This window comes from Patiria miniata, unplaced genomic scaffold (genome assembly GCF_015706575.1).
Source record: "Patiria miniata isolate m_02_andy unplaced genomic scaffold, ASM1570657v1 HiC_scaffold_30, whole genome shotgun sequence".
Classification (NCBI taxonomy): domain Eukaryota; kingdom Metazoa; phylum Echinodermata; class Asteroidea; order Valvatida; family Asterinidae; genus Patiria; species Patiria miniata.
Genome location: NW_024037070.1, coordinates 762,582 through 785,997, shown reverse-complemented (window position 1 = coordinate 785,997; position 23,416 = coordinate 762,582). Strand labels below are relative to the sequence as shown.

General features: G+C 39.7%; 1 protein-coding gene across 1 annotated transcript in view; it reads left to right on the top strand.

The window, feature by feature from the left end:
• LOC119739374 (centriolin-like) overlaps positions 1-1,292 on the top strand; it is a 306,576-nt gene extending 305,284 nt beyond the window's left edge. The window contains exon 29 of the mRNA XM_038214300.1: positions 519-1,292. Coding sequence (XP_038070228.1) covers positions 519-782 — 264 coding nt within the window. The 3' untranslated portion in view covers positions 783-1,292. The remainder of the gene's footprint in view (positions 1-518) is intronic.
• Positions 1,293-23,416: the final 22,124 nt, after the last annotated feature.

Sequence of the window (23,416 nt, the reverse complement as noted above, 5' to 3'; positions counted from 1 at the left end):
TATGGCGGACAGGCCGCAAGGTACTGCAGGTTTATAAATCTTAGTGAATGGCTAGAGCTCTTTAGGGAATAAGGCACATGTAGTAATACTCTACAGGTTAGTACTTGCTAGTATAATCGCCCCACACCTTGTGGGATGGGGGGGGGAGGAATTTTAAAGATCTTCCAATATCATCATAAAATGTAAATAAATGAGGTCGGAGCTTGATCTGAGGCTATGATCCTCACTACCAAACACATTTCAATTGCAGTCTTTTGTCCTCACACGTTTTGGTATTTTTGGACAGAACTTTATCTTATTGTGTTTTTTTTTTATGATAATTTGATCAATAAACTTGCATGTTATTATTTTAGTTGAATTTGTGTTAGCAATTAACCAGTTTGATTCTGTCAGTCACAAATTTTGAACATTTTATCATTACTCCACTCTTCTGGCTCTCTACTGGCTCTCTACTAATTGTAATTTGGTTTATTACCCCCACCAAATTGTAATTTCTTTCATCACTCTTTTGCATCAAGGTGGAAGAGGAAAGCAAACGATTGATTGAAATTGACCATGAGATTGGCAGTAAACAGACAGATCTGAATAACCTGATCTCTGATTTAGACAATAACAGCAAGGATCTTGTCATAGCTTTGAGAGATGCGGAGAATGAACTGATGTCGTTTAAACAGAAAATTAAAGTGAGTCTCTCTTCTCGTAAGATATTATCAAAACCTAGCCTAGCTTCGTGTCCAATTTCAGCTATATCTCTGGCTTCAGCATCTTTGCGAAGTTTTTAATGTCTAGTGAGAGAGCCCCATAGACTTATTCGACGACAGCCATTTTCTGAAATGGCACCAGGCTCACTTGAGTTGAACTCAGGTAGTATGCATGCACATTGGGCTCTTTTGAAAGAACGTGTGCGGCATATGCATGCGGAAGTGATCTTAAAAATGGCTTCTTGTTTTGTTTGCTGACTTGGTCCATTGAAAATACTCTCAACTTTGACTCTGTTACAGAATTTGGGTGTTTCTAATAGACCTACATTGTGCCAGAGGGTTGCATGTAAGGAGCCTAAAATGTAATAAGCCAGAGAAGAAAGATTTTAAAAAAGCTTGTTTTTCATGTTAATACTCAATACATCTAGTTTGTCCTTGATTGACTCTATGCATGAGTTCAGAGGGTGTTGACCTTAGCTTACAAAATAAAATAGATTGAAGGGGATGAGTTCGCTGGTTCACATTTGATGTCCTTCCATATACAATCGGGAATCATTGATACTTCATCAGGAAGGTGGACCTCACCAACTCGTACAAAGTGGGCTCGTTTCCAGTCCCTTTTTTATCTTGTTACCCACAGAGAAGGGACAAGAACTAGTCCTATTTAACCTCTGCAGCAGGTATCCCTGCATAGGAAGTATGTGTCAGTAGTAGGGATAGTGGGGGTACCAGATCAAAATGGAAAATCTGTGGCAAGCCTGAACACGTCGCTCTCGTTTTTAAAAATCCCCAGCGTCAAATTTTTAGAAAATACCCCGATCCCAATTTTTAGAAAATCCCAGCGTCAAATTTTTAGAAAATCCCCCGATCCAAATTTTTAGAAAATCCCCTGATCCAAATTTTTTGAAAATCTGACGTCGGGTACCGGATCAAAATCCCCCGCGGCAAACGCCAGGTACCAGCAACTAATGTTTTAACCTAACGTATCTGTAAGGTTGAGTGATAAACGTTCAGATGATCGCTACAATAAAGGTGGGGCTGAGGGTGACACTCTAAGAGGAAAGGTATAACTCGGTGGATCGTCTTCATAATGTTTATTTACTGAGAATTTGAACTTGTAAGTTTTTCGATAAGAGATTTTTTTTCTTTTGCCAGCCGTTCGTCTACCCGTTTTTTAACTTCTTTTTCAAAGTCTGTATCGTTTTTAATCTTTTGAAGCTTTGTGCTGGTCTTTGTTCTAATTTTCTGCTTAAGCTCGTTAAATTTTGCGAGCTCTCTCGTAATCAGTAAGAACTACTATATATCTCTGTCGTTGATGGCTTGAGACACGTATTCTTCAATCGTGTTAAGTTTGGAGTCAGCTAATATTTTAATCTGGTCGTGCTTTTTTAGCTTGGCGGATAATCGCCTAGACGTGATTCTAAGCAAAATATCTACACCAAAAGTGCCTATAAACGTTCCTTCTAGCACCAATCCAACGGGGGTTGATATAACACCCAAGAGAGCGGGAATACCAACAGCCCCCGCTATAGCCCCCAATCCTTCTAATCCTAGCTCTACGTAATTAATAGTGTCGATCATTCTCTTAATTGTTTTATAAGTGCGCTCTCGGTGGTCTCTCTCTTTCAAGATTAGAGATCGAATCTCTTCAATCTTTTTAAGTCTGTACACTTTTGTTTCTTCGTTACTATTTAATCGGAGTACATCTCCAGAAATATCGGGGTATAACACCTTACCATCTACACTCATGTTTTTAATATAAAAAGATTTTAAAATTAAAAGATCTCCAACTCTATCATTATACTCACACCCTTGTTGTTGATGATCTGTCCTTTTTCACCTATGATTGAAAATGTCAGTTTGTCGATTATACCGTTTTTAAGTTTTTTGAAATCCTCGACTCTATCAGGCTCGGGTTCGCGCGTACCCACGGGTATGATTTTTAAGATGTCAGAAGGATGACCATCAAAAAAGTTTTCACTCGTACTTAATTGCGGGCAGCGAATAAACAAAAATTTAAACGGATTAACGTTGTAAGACCCCGTATACACCACTTTGGGTATCAGTCTTCCTTTGGGTAAATTGAGTAATCGAGAGACTTCTCTGTTCAAGCGCAATTTGAGATTTACGTCGGTTACCACCAACGTCACATTTTTAGATTCTCTAAATATTCGAAAACTTACCCCGGGTATAGAGTTTTAAATGAAGTCAAACCAATCGACGTCGTACCACCCCGGCGGTATGGTGACTGAACCGGTGACTCCGGCTGGTAACGGCGCTAAATGACTCGGAGAAATAAAATCTAAATCATCACCCGACACGATAAGACTTCCCCGTATTGTCACCCCAGCTTGTCTAATTACTCTCGCTCTAGGTTTGCTTATTGTACCTTGGATATATTCTAGCGCTATCCTTCTACCTTCATTGATGTATCCCCATCTGTCATATAAGATGTTTGCCAAAAACTTAAGCGTATTGCGTTGTGCGCCTGAAATTGGTCTTATTTGCAATTTATCGACTATAAGTGCTTGTTTTATAGAAAGTTGTTTTTCTTCTTCTTTGAGTAATTCTAAAGCAGAGTCTAGTCTCTCTTCTGCATATGCTTCTATAAGATCGTTTATAACTCTATTGAAAGTATTTTCATCGTTAAAAAAAAAGTCGTAGGGCAAATCACCTATCAACGATTTGACAAAATCTCTATCTCTTCTTGTTAGTGCGTCGGAGTCTAAACTATACATATGCACTCCAACAACAGGTTCTCTTTCAGCTGGTCTCCCATCTATATGCGTATACCAATCAATCTCCGTGGCGCTGGAAATATTAAAATATCCGGGGTTAAATATCACCCTTTTTACGCGTACAGATTTTTGGCCGTTTAAATTATCTACGACGTCTTCTAATTTAAAAGTCTGCTCATTTTGAAACAAGTGAAATGAATGCATTTATTTTAAAGTCTTTTTATATTAAAACTAAAACAATGAGTCAAGCAAAGTTTTTAAACAGCACTAAACCCAGTGAACTGGAAGTTATAGTTAATAATACCAACGGGTTTTTAACCTTGTTCCCCGACTTAACCTCGGACTATAAATTGCCTCGCATCACAACGGATGAGGATGTAGATCGTTGGAAATCACACCCCATGTCGTTTTATCAAAATCAGTTAAATTTTGCGATCTACTGCGCTACTACGGGCTGCGGTGTTGGATTTGATCTTTTAAACGCGAGCAACCGTTACGTTTGGGCCATCTTTAACTTTCATTTATATTTTACGGTTAGAAAGATCCTGTACGACTTTGCCGCTCCTTTACCGGGAGATGACGCATTTAAAGCTCTAGACAACAACTATAATCAGAGAGCATTTACCGATACCTCTTTGTTGTTTGGCATCGATCAAAATAAATCTTTTAAACAGACGAGAGACACAAACTCTAACGGTTTAGGTATAGCTTATTATTGGGACACATCTTACGTACCCGTACCCGGAAACGATTATGATCCAACGACCTTAATCTCGAGTATAGTCAATATCGTAAAAATATGATGGGTGGAACTAAAATGGGGTTTGGTTTGGACGATCCACCCAAGGGTTCGGGGCGTTACAGCGATTACACCGTAGCCTTTATCGAACAAAATGAATCGGTACAAAAGGCTTGGTTAGATTTTATACCCGACACGAGTTTGTTTAACCCCGCGGGAATCATAAAGATCAACGAATCGATCAGATCTTACGTGTACGCTTTACTAGGTGCACAGGCACAAACAAAAACGAGCATATTAACACCGGGCACTGGATTAGACGCTCAGAGACAATTTAACGTCATCGTTGAAGATATCATCAATGCAGTAGACGACATGGAAACGAGTATCGATCAATTTCAAGACTCTTTGCAGTATGCCAGAACGCCTTTAAATTTTGTCGTGAAACCGGGGTTGTATTTAATTCCATCGGATATGAACTTGAGGGTTGGAAGGCACGACGGCTATAACAACAATCTTCAAATCGCTACCCAGATTATGAAAATGGTTTGGTGCCAGATTTAAACTCACAACCTCAACCGGACGACTCTTTTGATGACACCGATGACGTCGCGCCACCTACACCTCCAGAGCCTATGACGAACGATATAGAACCACCAGCACCAGCACCAACACCAACACCTACACCTACAGTTTTAACTCAAGAACCCACGAAACTACAAACTCACCAAGACGAAAAATTATCGTTGACGGTAGGAATGTTAGCTATCGTTGGCATGGGTATTTTGGCTTACGAGGCAACGCAATAAGTCACACTCTAATCTCACAACACAAAAAAAAATAAGCCTTACCAGCTTTAAGGTGCTGGTAAGGCTTATTTTTTGTTTAAACTTTGATTACAACTACCATCGTTTTTGCAGGTACGCAAACACCAAGGCTCCCACACCCAAAAACAAAGCCCACACGTGTTCGGCCAACCACGATACGGACTTACTCAACACGTTAAATATCCAACTTAGTACGCTGCCTATGATACCCGGCAGAGCACCCAACGCGCTCACTCCGAGTTTTTGAAGAGCAGATGCAAAATTAGCGAGTTGTTTTGAAATCCACTCTTTGATACCGCCTTTTGGTGCTGGTGTTGGTGCAGGTGCTGGCGATGGTGCGGGTGGGGCACCCGCACCTCTCACGCTAGCGACGATGCTACTCACTATCGTGCTGATGGCTAAACTCAAAGCGGCTAAAATACTCACTACGGTCACACCTTGTTCTCTAAACAGAGTTCTAATCTTTTTTGCCAGAGTCGTGTCGTCGCCTAATATTTTATTAATCGTTTCTTTGATTCTAGCGATCTGACTTTTGAGCCCTCGTTCGTTGACTTTTGAGGCTTCCAATCTGGCGGATCTTTCAGCGTCTAAGTCGCTCAATTTATCGTTTAACTCTCGTCGACCCTCTTCGCTGTGAGATTCGTCGAGTTCTTGTCTCGCGTCTGCAATCTCTCGGTCTAGTTCTGTAAGACGAGCTAAATTAAGTTCTAGGTTACCTCTCAACGTCTGAAGAGTTTTGTCTAATCCCTGGAGTTCTCTGTAATTTAATCCTTCCGTTTGAGCGCCGGTGTCTTGTTCTAAATCGTCTATAATCTCGATTATCTCATCGGTGGCTCTGGGTAGTTCTGTCATGGGGATACTCTCGGGTTGTATCGATTGCAATTTTTGACTTTGATCGTCACTGAGTGACTTACGTGCGTAATGCGTAAAGCCTAATTCCTTTCTAATAAAATTTCTACCTATAAGACCCATCTTTCTTACATTTATCTCTATAGTCCTCAGATTCAAATATTTTTTGGCGTTTCTTTGATCCGTTAACCTAACATCACCTTTATCAGATTTGTAAAATAAACCGTCTTTTTTGAGAATAAATTTTTCGTATCTCGGAGATATTGGTTCATTGTATATGTTATAAGTTTCGTAAAACTCATCAACGCTAACATTAGTGAACACGCTTCTTCCTTGATCTAAAACAGCATCTATGTCGGTGACGGGTGTATCAGGAGTTTCAAAGTCGTCATCTACATTGGTCTCTGCTACATCGTCATCGTCTTCATCGTAATCGTAATCATCAACGGGGTCAAAGTCAAATCCTCCCTCAGCCATTTATTTAATAAATCTATTTAAATTATGCCGTTTTCATTATACTGCCTGGTAGTATACCCTGGGCCACCAACCAATTTTGCGTGGCCAGAGCTCCACTTATAATAACCGTCAATTTACCAGCATCTTCTACGCTTAGTTTGTTTAAATCCGGCGCTTTCATTTTGAGTAGTTTATTTCCTATCATGGCGTATCCCGAAAGACCCGATATGACGGCTCCGTGATAAATCGTATTAGCTATTCCGTTGGTGTCAAAGTTACTCATCGTTTTTAATATAATATTTTAAAAATTGTTGTTTTTATTCCATGTCTAGAGTTTTGGGTGCGCTGGGTGTAGTGGGTTGCATTACTATCGGCACTGGCTGTACTACAGGCGCAGTTGCCTTGCTTTTTAATATCAGCAACCCCACTCCTATTATCGACGCTATAGCACCCCACTCCACCCAGCGCACCCAAGAGTTGTAGTCTGGTGTGCTCGTAGCTTCGTCTGATGCCACCATTTTTGCTAATTTTAATTTCATCTGTCTATTGTGCTCGGCTAAAGCTTTACCCTGCTGAATTCGTTTAGGATTTTTAGTCTTGGTCACTCTCGTTACCGTCGGTGATGACGTTGTTTTTATCGGTTGAGGCGTCTCTGTCTCTGTCTCTGTTGGTTGAGCTGTGATCGCTGCTTTCTGATCTTCCATTTATTATACTCTTGTTAAATTTTAAATGTTTTGTTGTGATAATCGTAGCAACTAGGGGTGATATTAAAGTTCCATACTTGTAACAAACGTCGCTCAACATACCAGCCATACTCGCGCTTATAATAGGATCAGAACTCAAGTCGTTGGTGAGTTCTTCTTCAGAATCTTACGTTGTATCCTAAAACTTGTACGGGCGTAACAACAGCTAACACTCTCGAAAATAGACTTAAAGTGTATTTACCAACAGTTTGAACAATTTCATTTCCAAATTAAGTTTCGTACAGATGATACAGCTTTTCGAGTTCTTTGCTGTCAAGAGCTTCGATATGTTTAACGGTGTATTCCTTTCCCAAGTACTTTCTAGAGTTTCCGGCTGCTACAACACCGCACAAACGATCTTTATGTTCTGCGTTGTGATCTTGCTCGTTCGTTAAAGTAAGTTTTAGGTCCTCCATTTAATTAGAAACGAATTAAATTTTGTTGTAGCTTTTGCAACTTTGTTACAAAAGCGAAGGTATTCGTAGGTGTAAAACGATAGATTAAGCGATATGACGATAATAGCCAAAAACTGAAAATACTCAAATATTGCTATCATTTACTAACAACAAAATGTATTTTGTTGACGTTTGTTGATTAACAAATTGTAATGCTTGTGTAGCTTGTTAAACAGGTTGCTACTCACCTAGCTATTAATTGTTACTCACCTAGCTATTAATTGTTACTCACCTAGCTATTAATTGCTACTCACCTAGCTACTCAAGTAGCTCGTAACTAACTAGAGGTTCGGTGTATACGACTAATTTACTATATTTCACATCTCTCAAACGTCGTTTTATATAATTTCGTTGTTCAATGGGTACGACGTCATTTTCGTCTAACGCTTGATCAAACGATGTTTTATCTTTGCAGTAAAATAACGCCAACCAAGCCGTGTTTTCTCTATAATCTTTTAAAACGCTGTTGTACTTTTGAGTCAATAACCAACAGCTGTGATTTACGTGTCTTCCGCTAAACGCCATCTTGCTTAGCGCGCACGTCTTTTTACGATATTTAATCTCTTGATCCGAAGAGCAATCGTCCACGATAAACAGCGTGGCAACACCTTCAAATATTTTACTGTAAAAATCGATCGCTTCGTTGAGCGTCATCTTGTACAATTCCGGATCGCAGAGGTATACCTCGGGATCTGCTTGAATCCACTTTCTGGAGATGTACGTTTTGTTTTTAAATACGGTAGGGCAAATGATGACTATCACTTCAAATACGTTTTTATAGTCTGACTCTAACAGATCTAAAATCCATTTTGTTTTACCTGAATTTGTTTTGCCGACGATTAAAGCGCAATGCGGTTGTGTCATTTTAACTTAACAGAGATTTAAAATTTCCGTCTTCCAAGTTCAATTGAGCATCCATGACCAAAAAGACGTACATCGTGAGGTCACCTTGACTTTCGGCTTCTCTGTTAAATTGGATGTTGATGCCTCCTCCGTCTCCGAGTTTCCTACCGGATCCGTGAGCGGAATTGTCGTCGTTACTTCTAAAATCGAGCCACAGACCGTACCTGTTTTTTAGATAGTCTCCGAGGTCAAATCCCGTCAAATTCAAGTCTTTAGCTACTCCGCGCCCACTTTCGGTATCGCTGTCTCCAAAGAACTTGTTAATTTCGTTCCAGTGTTGATATTGAAACATGCCTTGACTGTAGAGTTGATTGGGTTTACCTTCTACAGTCACCGATGTTTTGGTTAGTTTAGGATTATAAAATCGCTGCGGGCTTTTCTCCGTGGGATCTTTAAACAAAAACAAAATACCCTTGAGACTCCTGATGGGTTGATTGACGCTAACGTTCCAAAGCGTGTCCGATTTGTTGACGGATCTAACTTCAAGCGAGTGGATTTTATCAAACAGATATTGCATTAACCCCTTGTGTTTATTCCTGATGGTGATAGCTAGGTCTCTGTTGGTCACCACTTCGTATTCGAGAGACAAGTCTGAGACACTGTACATCGCCGCCGTATCTGAACTGTTGACTACTTTTTCGTGATCGTTAAACTTTATCTCGTACGTCAGAGGTTGTTTTAAACCGCTAGGGTAAAAAGGGTGATGCGAAGTCAGTATGTCAATGTCTAGGGGAATACAATATCTGTTACCATAGGCATCCGCGATAGCTTGATCTTTACCGTTGTTGGTGCCCGCGTTAGCATCTCCAGCCCCCGTTCTTATTTTAGACACGTTTTCTTTTTCTATGCCCGAGTACGACATGTTTCGAGTCATCGAGCTGTTGAGCCAATTGTCTTTAAAGTTGTGATACACGTCGGCGTTACGATAACTCACGATTTCGTGACCTTGAAGCCTGACGCTGATTTCGCTGACTAAATTTCTGGCCAAATTGCTAAAAATGGTTCTATTGTTGTCGCTTCCACCTTCGAGTTCTAAACTAAAAGCTAGTTTACAAGTGCCAGGTACGATCACGTCGTCTACGCCCAATTGAGGAAACTTAACTCTCAGCGTTTGCCCCGCCGATATACTACTAGGATTGTGGGTAATGACCATCTCTTTTCTCTCACCCTTGATAGATCTGGGTATTTTTAATAGTCTGCTGGGATTGAGCTTTTTTCCATACGCATTCATTTTATTTATAGAAGTTATAAAAATTTAAAGATATCTGTAAGCCAAGAAGCCCACCAATAGCGTTCCTCCCGCGATAAACGCGAGTTCTTTTTCTATTTGTTGGTCGCTAGGCTCGTAAAAATCTTCGAGTTTGGGTTCGCGTTGCAGTCCTACGGGTAGTTCGGTAGACTGTCCACTCACCTCGTTGTAGTAACGCAACGCTCGGTCTACGTTGGAAAATGTTTCTTTAGAGGCATTTTGTTTTCTGATACGTTCGTTGAGAAACTCTAGATACTCCGTTCGTTCTCGTTGCCACTTATCTTTGGTGGCTGAGAGTTGTTCTATCGCTAAATCGTGTCTCTTACAGTCCTTGTCGGCATCACTCTGTTTTAGATTTGAAAATAAAAAGTTTGAACCCGTAAAAGCTAAGGCGTTGACGATCGCGCCTCCTAACATCATAGCAAAGCCAGACATATTATTATAAACGTCTTTTATAAATTATGCAAACATTATCTAAACTGTATTATAGCCCAAGCGGTTATTGGAGAGGTGAAAGTGCCGTCGATCATTTGCACGATAAAACCAAAATCGATAAAAAGGTAATCAGAGATTGGCTTAAGAAACAAGCGATCTGGCAAATTTATCTACCGGGTCCTGCGTATGTACCCAGGCCTACGAGTACTTCGCGAGAGTTTGAAACACCAAACGACTTTCACCAAATGGATGTGCTATACCTACCCTGGGATAAAGTAAAACGCAAGACTTATAAATACGCTTTGACGGTTGTCGACGTTGCGAGCCGATACCACGAAGCAGAACCTTTGGTTTCTAAAATGGCGGGTGAGACCCAAGATGCTATCGTCAAGATTTACGCGAGATCGCCTTTGAGCTACCCCAAAACGTTGAGAGTAGATGCCGGTACCGAATTTAAGGGCGCATTTAAAAAATGGATGACCTCAAAAAACGTCGAGATTATCGAAACCACCGATCGCAGGGTATCGTAGAAAGATTTAATCGAACGCTAGCCGAGAGACTGTTTGGTCATCAGTAGGCTCAAGAAATGTTAAATCCCGAGAGTAGAAACACGCAATGGGTCGAGCGATTACCCAGCGTGATCAAAGCTATAAACGATGAAACGACGAGATTAATAGCTAAAACGCCGTCAGAGGCGGTTAAACTAGAACAGGTCCGGCAATCGCCGGCTAACCCCGTTAAAACAAAAGAGCAGAATTTACCGCAAGACGCAATGGTTAGATATTTATATTACCCGGGCGAGCAAGAGGGTGGTACTTCGAGAAGAGCCACGGATCCCATTTGGAGCGTAGACATCTTTAACGTAGAAAAAAGAACGAGTCAATTTAAAATGATTAACGGTAAAAAAGTCACGACGGGTCCTACTCTTTATTACCTGCAAGACGGCCCAAAAAGGAGTTTTGTGAGACAAGAGCTTAGTCTGCTGTAAAACTTGTCGATGGGTGGTAGGCTGGTCTCTTGAAACTTATCAAACGAGTTCATATATTCGTAGGGATAAATTCCTTTATGTAATAACATTTCAGGATGTTTAAAATGCTTTTTGAGTAGATGAAACGACTCTTTTGGACAAGCTTTCACTAATTTATCCAACGATGATGCCATAAAACTAAACGAGTCTAAAAATCGTAGATTTCCTATCGAAAACGAAATATACTTTTCTGAATTTTTAGCGATCACTTGTATTTCGTTTTCGTCATCGTATTCTGTCATTCCCTGCATGATCAGGTGAGCGTCGTAATTTTGTAAATTGTGAAAAAAGACCGGTATCGGTGTACAACCGGGTTTAATTTGTAGTTTGAGGTTACAATAAGCGTGTGCGGCACCCCTATATTTACCAGTTACGTGGCAGTGATCTCTCACCTTCCTAAATTTATTAATCTTCTTTTCGCAGTCGAGACATTTAGACTCGATAAATCCCTTACTATTTTTATACTGATATTCTTTCTTTTGTTTTATCGTCTTGGGTTCTCTGGGTTTCTGGCACTGACAGTTGCTCGAGTAATTGGGATAAATTGGTTTTTCACAAATCCAACACGCGTTTGTTTTATCATGATGTTCTTTAGCTCGCTCGTTAAATTTCATGAGTTGGGGTTTTTCAAATATGCAATTAATATCGCTTTGTATTTTTAAAATTTTATTTACAAACTTTGATGCAGCGTCTTTGCCTCTATAAGTACACATTTTTACCGTCGCATCGGACGACAACTAGCGAATAACCGCTTGCTTTGTGAACGTTAATCTTTTTTGTGTTTGTCTCTTTGTCTGAGTGAGTAGGTTTAGATGTTAGTATCTGTGTGGGTGTTGTTGTTTGTAGTATGGATTCAAAGTCAGCATAAATGACAAATGGTGCTTTTTGTTTGTGCCTATAGTTTTTAAATTCTAATATCGGTACGTCTCTTTCGCCTGGTTTACCCGTCGGAAATACAATCTTTGATGGATGTGCATCTATACCCTTACAATCGGCGATATGTCTGTCTAATTTGTTTTGATTGGTAAAATGACATAGACATCTTCGACAAAAATATTTCTTACATTTATGTTTCGTAACGTCGTACATCAACCTCGTAAAATATTTTATCCAGCAATAGTGATGCTTGTCACCTTTAGAAATCAAAAGCAGATCAATCTCTTTTGCCTCGTAGTTTTTAGACACGTATAATGGATATATCTCACCCTCATAACCGTATACGTTTATCGATAAATTATTTTGTCTTTCTATCTTGGGTATCTGATCGACCGGTGTCGGAAAGTCAACGCCTTTAAAACTGAGTCCGTCGTCTTTGGTGTAAATCGACGGCCTGCTTTCGTTGATTTTGTATTTAGGATTATTTCTTATTTGATTTTTTACTTTATCCGTGTATAACCCCAAGGCAGATCTCAAACACCATCTCAAACACTCGTCGTCTTTGTTTTGTACGTTTATCATCGCCTGTTTAATTTTAAGATGTTCGGGTAGGTTTATGTAAGAACTGCCTCTCGCTGGATTATATCTGTTGATGTTGATGTATAACGCGAGTATTGTATCGACTACCCAACCCGATCCTTGATTCGTATACCTTTCATCCTTTTTGAATAGCTCTTCAATCTCTTCTTTTAAAACCTGTTTTATTTGACTTTGATTTAAAACGGCTTTCGGCTTGCTATAATGAATAGCTTTGGTCGTTTCGATGATATCGTTCGATTTGATTTTTCGATACCTTATTTTTAGTACAAGCTCTACTTTTAAACCTCTGAGCTCTCTCAATTCAGACTTGATTTTATTGACTATTTGTTCCTTGTGCGAATCAAAAAACTTGATTAAATCGTGGTTATAAAGTCTAGGATTTAATTCCCAGTTTCTGTAGTAATTTTTTAAATCTCCTCGTCGCTCTAAACTCAGCCTCTTGAAAATCCTCGGGTTGCCTAGAGTTTTGAATCGCCGAGATTAAATCTTTTTTCAAAAATCGTCCTTTATAACCCGTCGGTACGTATTTTAGATTGTGTTTGTCTACAATCTGTTTGAGCTCATCTAGTCTCTGTTTACTCAAGTTTTTAAATTGACTTTCATAATTCTTTATCCCATCAATGTAGACTTTACGACTAAGATAAACATTTCTATTGTGCGGTATATGATACCGCTGCACGTAATCACGCAGTGTGGCTTTGTTCCATTTAGAATATCCTTTGACAGACGGTCTAAACATATTATTACTCTCCATTTTTATTATAGAAAATATAATATTTTTTTTCATTTTTTTAGAGTGCGATCAATTATTTCATAATCGATGAGAGCTTGACTGTAGTGGAAATTCCCAGTAGAATAATTGACAAAAATAACAATACACAGCGATGTTATACCCGCACAAATGTCATAAACACCAGAATAAATTACAGAACCGAAACGTAAAACAGTGACTCATAAAATAAGTAATTATAATATTCATCTATTATCAAGTGGCTCCCCGCGGGAGCCAGTAAGATAAAACATTCAAGTGGCTCCCCGCGGGAGCCAGTAGGATAAAACATTCAAGTGGCTCCCCGCGGGAGCCAGTAGGATAAAACATTCAAGTGGCTCCCCGCGGGAGCCAGTAGGATAAAACATTCAAGTGGCTCCCCGCGGGAGCCAGTAGGATAAAACATTCAAGTGGCTCCCCGCGGGAGCCAGTAGGATAAAACATTCAAGTGGCTCCCCGCGGGAGCCAGTAGGATAAAACATTCAAGTGGCTCCCCGCGGGAGCCAGTAGGATAAAACATTCAAGTGGCTCCCCGCGGGAGCCAGTAGGATAAAACATTCAAGTGGCTCCCCGCGGGAGCCAGTAGGATAAAACATTCAAGTGGCTCCCCGCGGGAGCCAGTAGGATAAAACATTCAAGTGGCTCCCCGCGGGAGCCAGTAGGATAAAACATTCAAGTGGCTCCCCGCGGGAGCCAGTAGGATAAAACATTCAAGTGGCTCCCCGCGGGAGCCAGTAGGATAAAACATTCAAGTGGCTCCCCGCGGGATTTTCTTAAAATTGGGATCCCCGCGGGAGCCAGTAGGATATAGTTGCTGGTACCTGACGTTTGCCGCGGGGGATTTTCTTTAAAATTGGGATCGGGGGATTTTGATCCGGTACCCGGCGTCAGATTTGCCACGGGGGATTTTGGTCAGATTTTTTTTAAATTGAGATTGGGGGATTTTGATCCGGTACCCGACGTCAGATTTTCTAAAAATTTGGATCGGGGGATTTTCTAAAAATTTGACGCTGGGATTTTCTAAAAATTCGGATCGGGGTATTTTCTAAAAATTTGACGCTGGGGATTTTTAAAAACGAGAGCGACGTGTTCAGGCTTGCCACAGATTTTCCATTTTGATCTGGTACCCCCACTTTCCCTACTACTGTGTCTGTGCTGACCATATTTGCGTGAGAGCCTTTTTAGCTATTTCAGTGACGCACCAAAACAGCTCTTGTTTTCGTTAAGATCAGAACAAAAACATCCAAAAATGAATCAGAACAAAAACAAAGGCTTTTTCGCTGATGGCAAAAAAAACTTTGTTTTTGTTCTGATTTTTTTTGGCTTTTCTGCACTATGCGGACAAGCCTTTGTTTTTGTTCTCATTTTTGGCTTTTCTGCAAACAGCGGAAAAGCCTTTGTTTTTGTTCTGATTTTTTTTTGATTTTTTAAATTTTTTCCTTCCTTTTTCTTTTTGTTCTAACCCAAATCCCATAGACTTTGTACACGGTTGATTAACCACGCCACTTTTGACCTAAAACAAACTCGTATTCTGATGAAACTTACAATAAATAACGACCCCATAGTGAGCTTGTGTCCTGAAGAGTGACGTCACGATTATGTCATCGTGGGTCACGTGACGTCATCTTAAACATGCAAACTTTAAGACCCTATATCTAAAGAACTGTAAGTCTGACTGGGTTGAAACTCGGTATGTAGGTTGACCGGGATGTGTTATAGGTGAAAATTGAAGTGACGTCATCATGACGTCATCATGTGATTTTATATCGATTTTTGAAATTTTGGACCTTGAAGCCATATCTCACGAACGCAATATGCTAAATTCAAAATTCTTTTTGAATTATGTTTGTTAGGTAACAGGTACATTTACAAAATTGTAAAAATTGTGTGACGTCATTATGACGTCATCAAAAATGTGATTTTTTTTTTTTAAACACATATAAGGGAATGTCCAATTGTCATGAAACTTGGTGGGTGGGTAGATAATAGTACTAGTACACAAAATCTGAAACGATTTTTTTAATATTTACAATTATATTCTGCTTATCTGATTCTGATGTCCCACCGATTATGAAAGAAGAAGTAGAACAAACACTAAAAATATGAAGAAAAGCAAAGCCCCAGGAGAGGACCAGCTTACTTCTGACATTCTACAAGTTGGTGGAAATGAACTTTTGGAGAAAATAACAACAGTCTTCAACGAAATAATGGAAAAGGAAGAACTTCCTACGCAGTGGAATTGTGCAAAAATCATACTTCTATTCAAAAGAGGAGACAAACAGAATGTGAAAAACTACCGACCAATAAGTCTGCTCCCCCACCTCTACAAGCTCTTCAGCAGAATTATAGGTGCCAGAATAGAGCGAAACCCAACCAAGAAAGCAGGCAGGATTTCGAGCTGGTTACGGAACTGCGGACCATCTTCACACATTAAATCAACTAATAGAGAAAGCAAGAGAATACCAATTCAGCCTGCACCTTGGATTCATCAATTACGAAAAAGCGTTTGACAGTCTGGATCAGGAATCTATGCTACAAACACTGAAGAAATTCAGCGTCGAGGCCAAGTACTTAAACATAGTGAAGTTGATCTACATAGATCCTTCGGCAATAGTCTACATCGGCTCATCCATCACCAATGTGTTGCCAGTTAAGCGAGGAGTTCGTCAGGGAGATCCGATCACTTCAACACTAGAGGAAGCCTTCAGAAGCTTGGACTGGGAGAACAAGGGTGTCTGTGTTGATGAAGAACACCTTACCCATCTGAGGTTTGCGGACGACATCCTTTTATTGAGTCACGACCCAGAGGAACTGAATGGTATGATGCAAGAGCTCGATGCGGCAAGTAGAAAAGTTGGCCTTAAGATGAATATGAAGAAGACGAAAGTGATGTCCAATTCCAACACAGGCATAATACAATTTAAAGTGGGGAATGAAACACTGGACACAGTAGATGAGTATATATATTTGGGACAGAAGATCACATTTAAGGTTGGGAATTCAGAGGAGATTCAGAGGAGAATACAACTTGCATGGGCAAAATTTGGCAAGTTGAGTTACATATTCAAGGACAGAAAAATACTGCAAAAGATGAAGCGTCAACTCTTCGACCAGTGCATCATTCCAGTTCTAACATATGGCGCTGAGACTTGGGCACCTTCAAAGAAATCAGAGCAAAAATTGCGAGTCACTGTACGGGCAAAGGAAAGGATAATGATTGGGGTCACAAAGAGAGACAGAATAAGGAACGAAGATCTTAGAAGAAAGACAGGGGTGCAAGACATAATATTTGAGATCAAAAAGAAAAAGTGGAGTTGGGCAGGACATGTCATGAGAAGAGACAACCACAGATGGACCCTGAAAGTAACGGATTGGACGCCATTATCATTGAAGAGGCGAAGAGGAAGACAGCCTAAGAGATGGCGAGATGAAATCTCTGATTTCATAAAATGGAAACAACTGGCAAGGGACCGAAAAGCATAGAAAGTTAGTGGAGAGGCCTTCATCCAGCAGTGGATTGAATTAGGCTAATTCTGCTTACAAAATGGAACACTTTTATTCATCCAATTTGCTTCAAACTTGGTAATTTGTTGAATTGAGTAGTATTTTTATTCCTCACTTTATCGTTTGAAATACATCCTCTACAAAATATCGGGCGCTCGCAGTTTATGCAACATGCGACCGTAATCGCAAAGTCAATTGGCAATGGGAAAATGGTACGCAGCCTGCTGTAAAATTTCGCTCTCCACGTGAACGAATGCACACCATAGACATATAATAAAACCTAGACACGACATTTGCGATTGCGCCTGTGAGCAAAATGCTGCGCGTACGTTTCGAATGTATGTGTTCATGTTGTGTGGGTGAAAGTGATCTGCCTGCTATAGTGTTTTCACAAGGCCGAAAAAGTTGAATCATAATTTTGCAGTTTTCAATGCACGCGAAGTGCCCAGTTTGCCGGTATGTTAAGCACATACGTATATGACACTTGAAAGTTTTCAATGCGCGCATAATGATCCGCCTTGCTTTACGCGTAAATGTCGCAAACAATTGGGTCGGGTCATGGGCATGGTGATATAGTCTGTGTTCAAGGCTGATGACGTTGAATCCTAACTCAATTGAGAGCGTACGGCCAATTCGCATGCATGCAATTGGGTTGCGTCACGATTGAATTTCGCACTGTGACAGCTAGTCTTATTTCAAGCCTTATAATTACAATTGTCAAAGCTGTTGCAAAAAGTGTTTTTGTTTAACAAAATAATAATTGCAATAACTTGTGTTATTGAAACTTAGCACAATCATATTTAATCGATTGAGTACGTGCTCAGATGATTAGTCTCATTTCAAGGCTAACCATTTTGCATTGCTTTCAATTCGGTTTATCGACGAAGTGAATTCCTTTAGGTAACCGGGAACATCACATATTGAAACTTCAATACCAAATTCAAAATTCAGCAAAATTTGACATAAAATGCACTTTCAACTTTGTGAGTAAAATTAATTTTAAATTTTAGAAAATAATTTACATAATTTACTTTTACAGTTATATAAACTCATGAAAACAAATTATTATACGAAAAGCCATATGTTCTGTTCTTGAACAGACTTACCTCTAGTTTTCCTTTCTTCTTCTTCTTCTGTTTGTTCCATTTCAATGTCCATTGACTTTGTGCACGTCTTTTCTACCCTCCACTTTTGGCATTAATCTTTGTCATTACATTATTCAAAGTCAGCATAGGCATAGTCCCTATAGCAAAGATGTGTCCCGAAGATTGACGTCATCGTGACGTCAGCGTGGGTCACGTGACGTCACGTTAAAGATTAATAGATTAAATTTTTTTGAAATCAGAATAAAATCAGCCGTGAGAGACCCGAACTTGAAGTTTGCGTATGTCAGTCAGCCCGCAGCACAAGTGTTGCTGAGGTCAAATCCCGACCTTTATCTGCAGGGCTTCGTCACAAATCGGCCGTGAGAGTTCGACAGCTCTGTTTATATGAACTACACATTTACAAAAGAAGTAGCGGTTCTTGAAGATGGCATGCATGGTATTAAGTGGAAAGCGAACGTTTCTTTTTCTGAATGATATGTGGATTCAGTAATAGATTCAGTATATTTTGGCAGAATTTGGTTCACTAGAAGTTGGGGTGCGATTTTGAGGATGAATTTGGTTGTTCTATTTTAGTTCCTTCGCTGTGACTTGACTAGATTAGGACACAAAATGATCACCACACATCGATAAAGAAAGCAACGAGCTTTCGTTTGATTAGCTTGTGCTAGTTCTTGTGGCGACATTTTCGTAGGTTTTCTGCCTTTTCTTTTAGCTTGTACGCGGTCGGGGGACGGTGTACAGCAAATCATCATGCACGTACGAACACATATAATTAAATTCCTTTTTTATGTACGTTTTGTTTCGCAATTGTCTTTATTTATAGATGGGATATCCAGCTATGAATGTGTGCTTTTTATGAAGACAGTTGGTTTAGTTTTGGAAAATTCACTTGACAACTAGACAACAAATGGTGCATTTAGGCTGAACAACACATGTTTACATGTATCTGTATATTATACTTTGTGTTTTCGGTCATACAGACAAAAATTTGTGAGGAAAAACATTTCGATAAATTTACAATTGTCACATTTTCTTTCAATACATGAACCTGTTCAAGCCAAGTCTGATTCAATTAAAACATTGTACATACATAGTCAGGGATGTGTTATTGATAAAACAGATTATAATGCGGAAAAGCCCTATGTTCTGTTGCAAACAGACATAGATCTCTTGTTTTTAGCTGTTTCGGTGTACACACCGAAACAGCTCTTGTGTTCGTTAAGATTTTTTTTTTCTTTTTTTTATTGGCTTTTCCGCAGAAAAGCAGAAAAGCCTTTCTTTTTGTTCGCATTTTTTTTCTTTCTTCTTCTTCTTCTTCTTTTTGTCGCCTAAATCCCATAGACTTTGTACACTTTTTTCTCAGTGCCACTTTTGGTATTAATCTTTGTCATACATCATTCAAATTAAGCATAGTCCTTATAGCAGAGATGTGCCCCGAAGAGTGACGTCATGGTGACGTCATCGACTAATTTATTATATAGTTTTGAATATTTAATTTTTCCCATAGACTTTGTACACAAAAATTAAGAAAAAATTGTCGATTTTCAAAGGTTTTTTTTCCGACTGTTTGCCAGTAATTCATTTAGATCACTCTTTGTCCAAGCAAAGACCCTAATTCAAACAACATTGTGTAATGATGACGTCATGATGACGTCATCAGGTGTTTATTTATAGGCAATTAAATTGTGACACTTTTAATATTTAAAAATGCATAAGAAATCAACAGTACGCGTCCGCAGCATTCTGTTGCCGGCAAGTGCAGGGTAGGTTGAGGTCTTTATTTCAATCAGTTTGCATGAAATCACGTGACCCTGGCTTTCGGTCGAAAAAGGCCAAAACCGGAAGTGGCTTATTTTTTAAAAGCAGTAATAGATATGAACTTGCTTTTAACGGTGTTAGTCACTTGGCTGATAGTATTCTTCAAATCATCTACCGATGACGTCATGCAATCTTCGAGCGCCTTCTAGCGACAGGTTGAACAATTTTTAAAATGTCTTTTGAATAGATATCTGTGGCGAAGTTTGTCGGAATCGCCTAAATATTGGTGTATATGATGACCTTGACCCACTTAAGACGTGTGCGAAGTTTTAGGCGAATGACGTCTTCAGACAGGAAGTTATAATAAAAAGACTCTTTTTCATTTGAAAATTCCTGAAAAATCAACCATGGCAGTTTTTATATTAGTTTTTACTTTAATTGTCGATTTAAGGGTAGGTCTAAAATATTTCAAAGCTTCGAGGCAATAAGCGAACTTGGACATGCCCTGCGCACGCTTAAAACTTCAGGTTGACAATACCTCTGCTTTAAAACATGCACAGGACGTCCACAATGTATATGTACATGCACGAACATTGTACATACGCACATACATCGTATGTCAGTCAGCCCGCAGAGCACGTGTTGCCGAGGTCAATTCCTGTCCACAGTGACCGTTTTAGCCGATTTTCGGCTAAATTTGACAGATTTTATGTTCATGCATAGTCAGGGCGTATTATTGATCTTTGCCAGTAATTCATTTACACCACTCTTTGTCCAAGCAAAGACCCTAATTCAAACAACATTGTGGAATGATGACGTCATGATGACGTCATCCTGTGTTTATTTATAGGCAATTAAATTGTGACACTTTTAATATTTAAAAATGCATAAGAAATCAACCGTACACGTACGCAGCATTCTGTTACCGGCAAGTGGTAGAGTAGGTTGAGGTCTTTATTTCATTCAGTGTGCGTGAAATCACGTGACCCTTGCTTCCAGTCGAAAAAGGCCAAAACTGGAAGTGGCTTATTATTTAAAAGTGGTAAATAGATATGAACTTGCTTTCAACGGTGTTAGCCTCTTGGTTAATAGTATTCTTGAAATCATCTACCAATGACGTCATTTAACTTTCGAGCGCCCTCTAGCAACAGGTTGAAAATTTTCAAAAATGTATTTTGAATAGATGTCTGTGCGAAGTTTGTCGGAATCACCTAAATATTGGTGTATATGATGACCTTGACCCACTCAAGACATGTGCGAAGTTTTAGGCGAATGACGTCATCAGACCGGAAGTTATAATGAAAAGACCCTTTTTCATTTGAAAATTCCAGAAAAATCAACCATGGCAGTTTTTATGTTAGTTTTTACTTTAATTGTCGATTTAAGGGTAGGTCTAAACCATTTCAAAGCTTCGAGGCAATAAGCGAACTCGGACATGCCCTGCGCACGCTTAAAACTTCAGGTTGACAATACCTCTGCTCTAAAACATGCACAGAACGTCTATATGTACATACACGTACGTTACGCACATACATCGTATGTCAGTCAGCCTGTAGAGCACGTGTTGCCGAGGTCAAATCCTGTCCACATCACAGTCCACATCAAGTTTTAGGCGTATGACGTCATCAGACCGGAAGTTCCGTTGAAAAGACCTTTCCTTTTTCAAAAATTGCTGACAAATCAATCCGTACAGATATAATCTTGAATTGCCCATTAAATGATAGCGTAAACATTTGCCTCAACAGTGCCAAGTTCCCAGCTTGTCAAAATGTTCACACAGTTGACGCGGCGTCGGCAAAAAAAATACCCTTGCGCAAGTTGCGGCAGAGAGCTTTAAAACATGCACAGGACTTCCACATGTAGAGCACGTACACGTGGCTATGAAACGTCGTATAATGTACATTACGTCCCTTCATTCTCGCCAAAAGAGGGCAGTACATTACTTTAACGGTTGTACGAGTGCACAGGCTAGGCTGTGCAAGGCAGCGTAAAACGAGCGGTACAGCATGTTATTAACACTTTTATGGGATCAAAAGGATAGCGCGTTACAAAACAAAATAACGGCACACCGTACTAGCAATATGTAAGAATGTGACGTACATGCGAACGGTCTCCCCCAAAATAAATAGTCGTGAGAAGGATGCATTTGTACACTTTTAGTTAATATAGTGTGCCTGTGCCTAATTGTAGGATTTTATCAGCGCTCTCCATTGAAAATATGGCACGAGCCCCCCCCCCCCCCCCCCCCCCCCAACCTATAGATTTTCGGAGGCCTAAGCGTCCGGAAAAAAATAACAGGTCTACATTTCAGCATGCCTCCCTGAAAAAAAATTCTGGATCCACCCTGCTAGTCCCCCGAAAATATTGGCTCTAGAACCGTGCCTGCCCCCCCCCCCCCTCCCTCCAAAAATGATAAATTGAGAATATGCTACTGAATAAATCTGAAGTATGGGGGTTCCATATTTGGCATTGGCGTTGCATTTTTGGGCGGTGCATGTTTAAGCTCTGGCAGGGATCGTTTTGATAGATTTTATGCAAGACCTTTTAATATGCAAGACAGCCAGAGCTTATTGTGCACTCTCACTTGTTTTAATAATCTGCTGAGGAAATGTATTGTCGACGGAATTGGCCTCTGCCCTGTCCTTTGAACTTTATTCCCCAATGTGGCCCAGACCAACCACTCAAGTAAGACACACTATTTGATTGATTGCTAATATAGTTTAATGCATCCATGACAGCTGCACAACATCACAACTCCATAGCCAAACTGGTAACTGTATCCAAACTGCAAAACCGCATAACCAGAAAACCGGAACCGATTAGCTGTAACAAACAATATAATAAATAATACTTAATATTGCTTAACAAAGTATGTTGTGCATGCATGATCAATAAGTAAAGTATATATCATTCCTAATTTCATCAAGTGTGAAAGGTGAACTTATTTGAATAATCCAATAGCATTAGAGTAAAATGAAATCCAGAAAGATCTATTTCTATTTCTGTGGACATATCAGTTTGCACAAACAAATTATAATGAGCTCTTGAAGTACACAAATAAATTATTCGTCTAGCACAATTATTCTTGAAAAGTCTCTCAAACTTCTAAATAAATGACGGTATTAAATATAGAGAACAAGAATTGTTTCTACATTAACTAAAGGAAATAAAGTATATTATTAATGTATATTTAAACATTCAGGTTAAAGATGTTGGTGTAACCCTCCCCGGGGTTAAGGTGTGTTCCAGGTTGGAATAAAAAAAAAATGAAATGAACAATGAAAAAAAAAATTACCTCACCAACAAAACCACTGCTCTGGGTCTTGCATTTGGCCTTCACATCCCCGCCCCTCAATTGTGGTTCTTCACAATTAAAAAATAAATTAATATGAGACCAAATGATAAGTCTTAACAACAAAAGTCCAACAAAAGTGCACAACTTCTGCAGCAGGTGTTTGACCGGTAAAATGACAGGGCAAGCAAATCCCAAAAGATCCTAAACCGAGCTAACAATTGACAAGATGTTCCTCCTGGTAGGATCTTTGGTCGTCATCGAGATCTTGAAGCTCAACGAATCAGATTTCACATCCCAGCTAACACCCAGAGCTCTTTCACGAGGCATTAGTTGAGAAGGGTCACTCACATCTAGACGATGGTCTTGACGATGGTCCCGTTCTAACC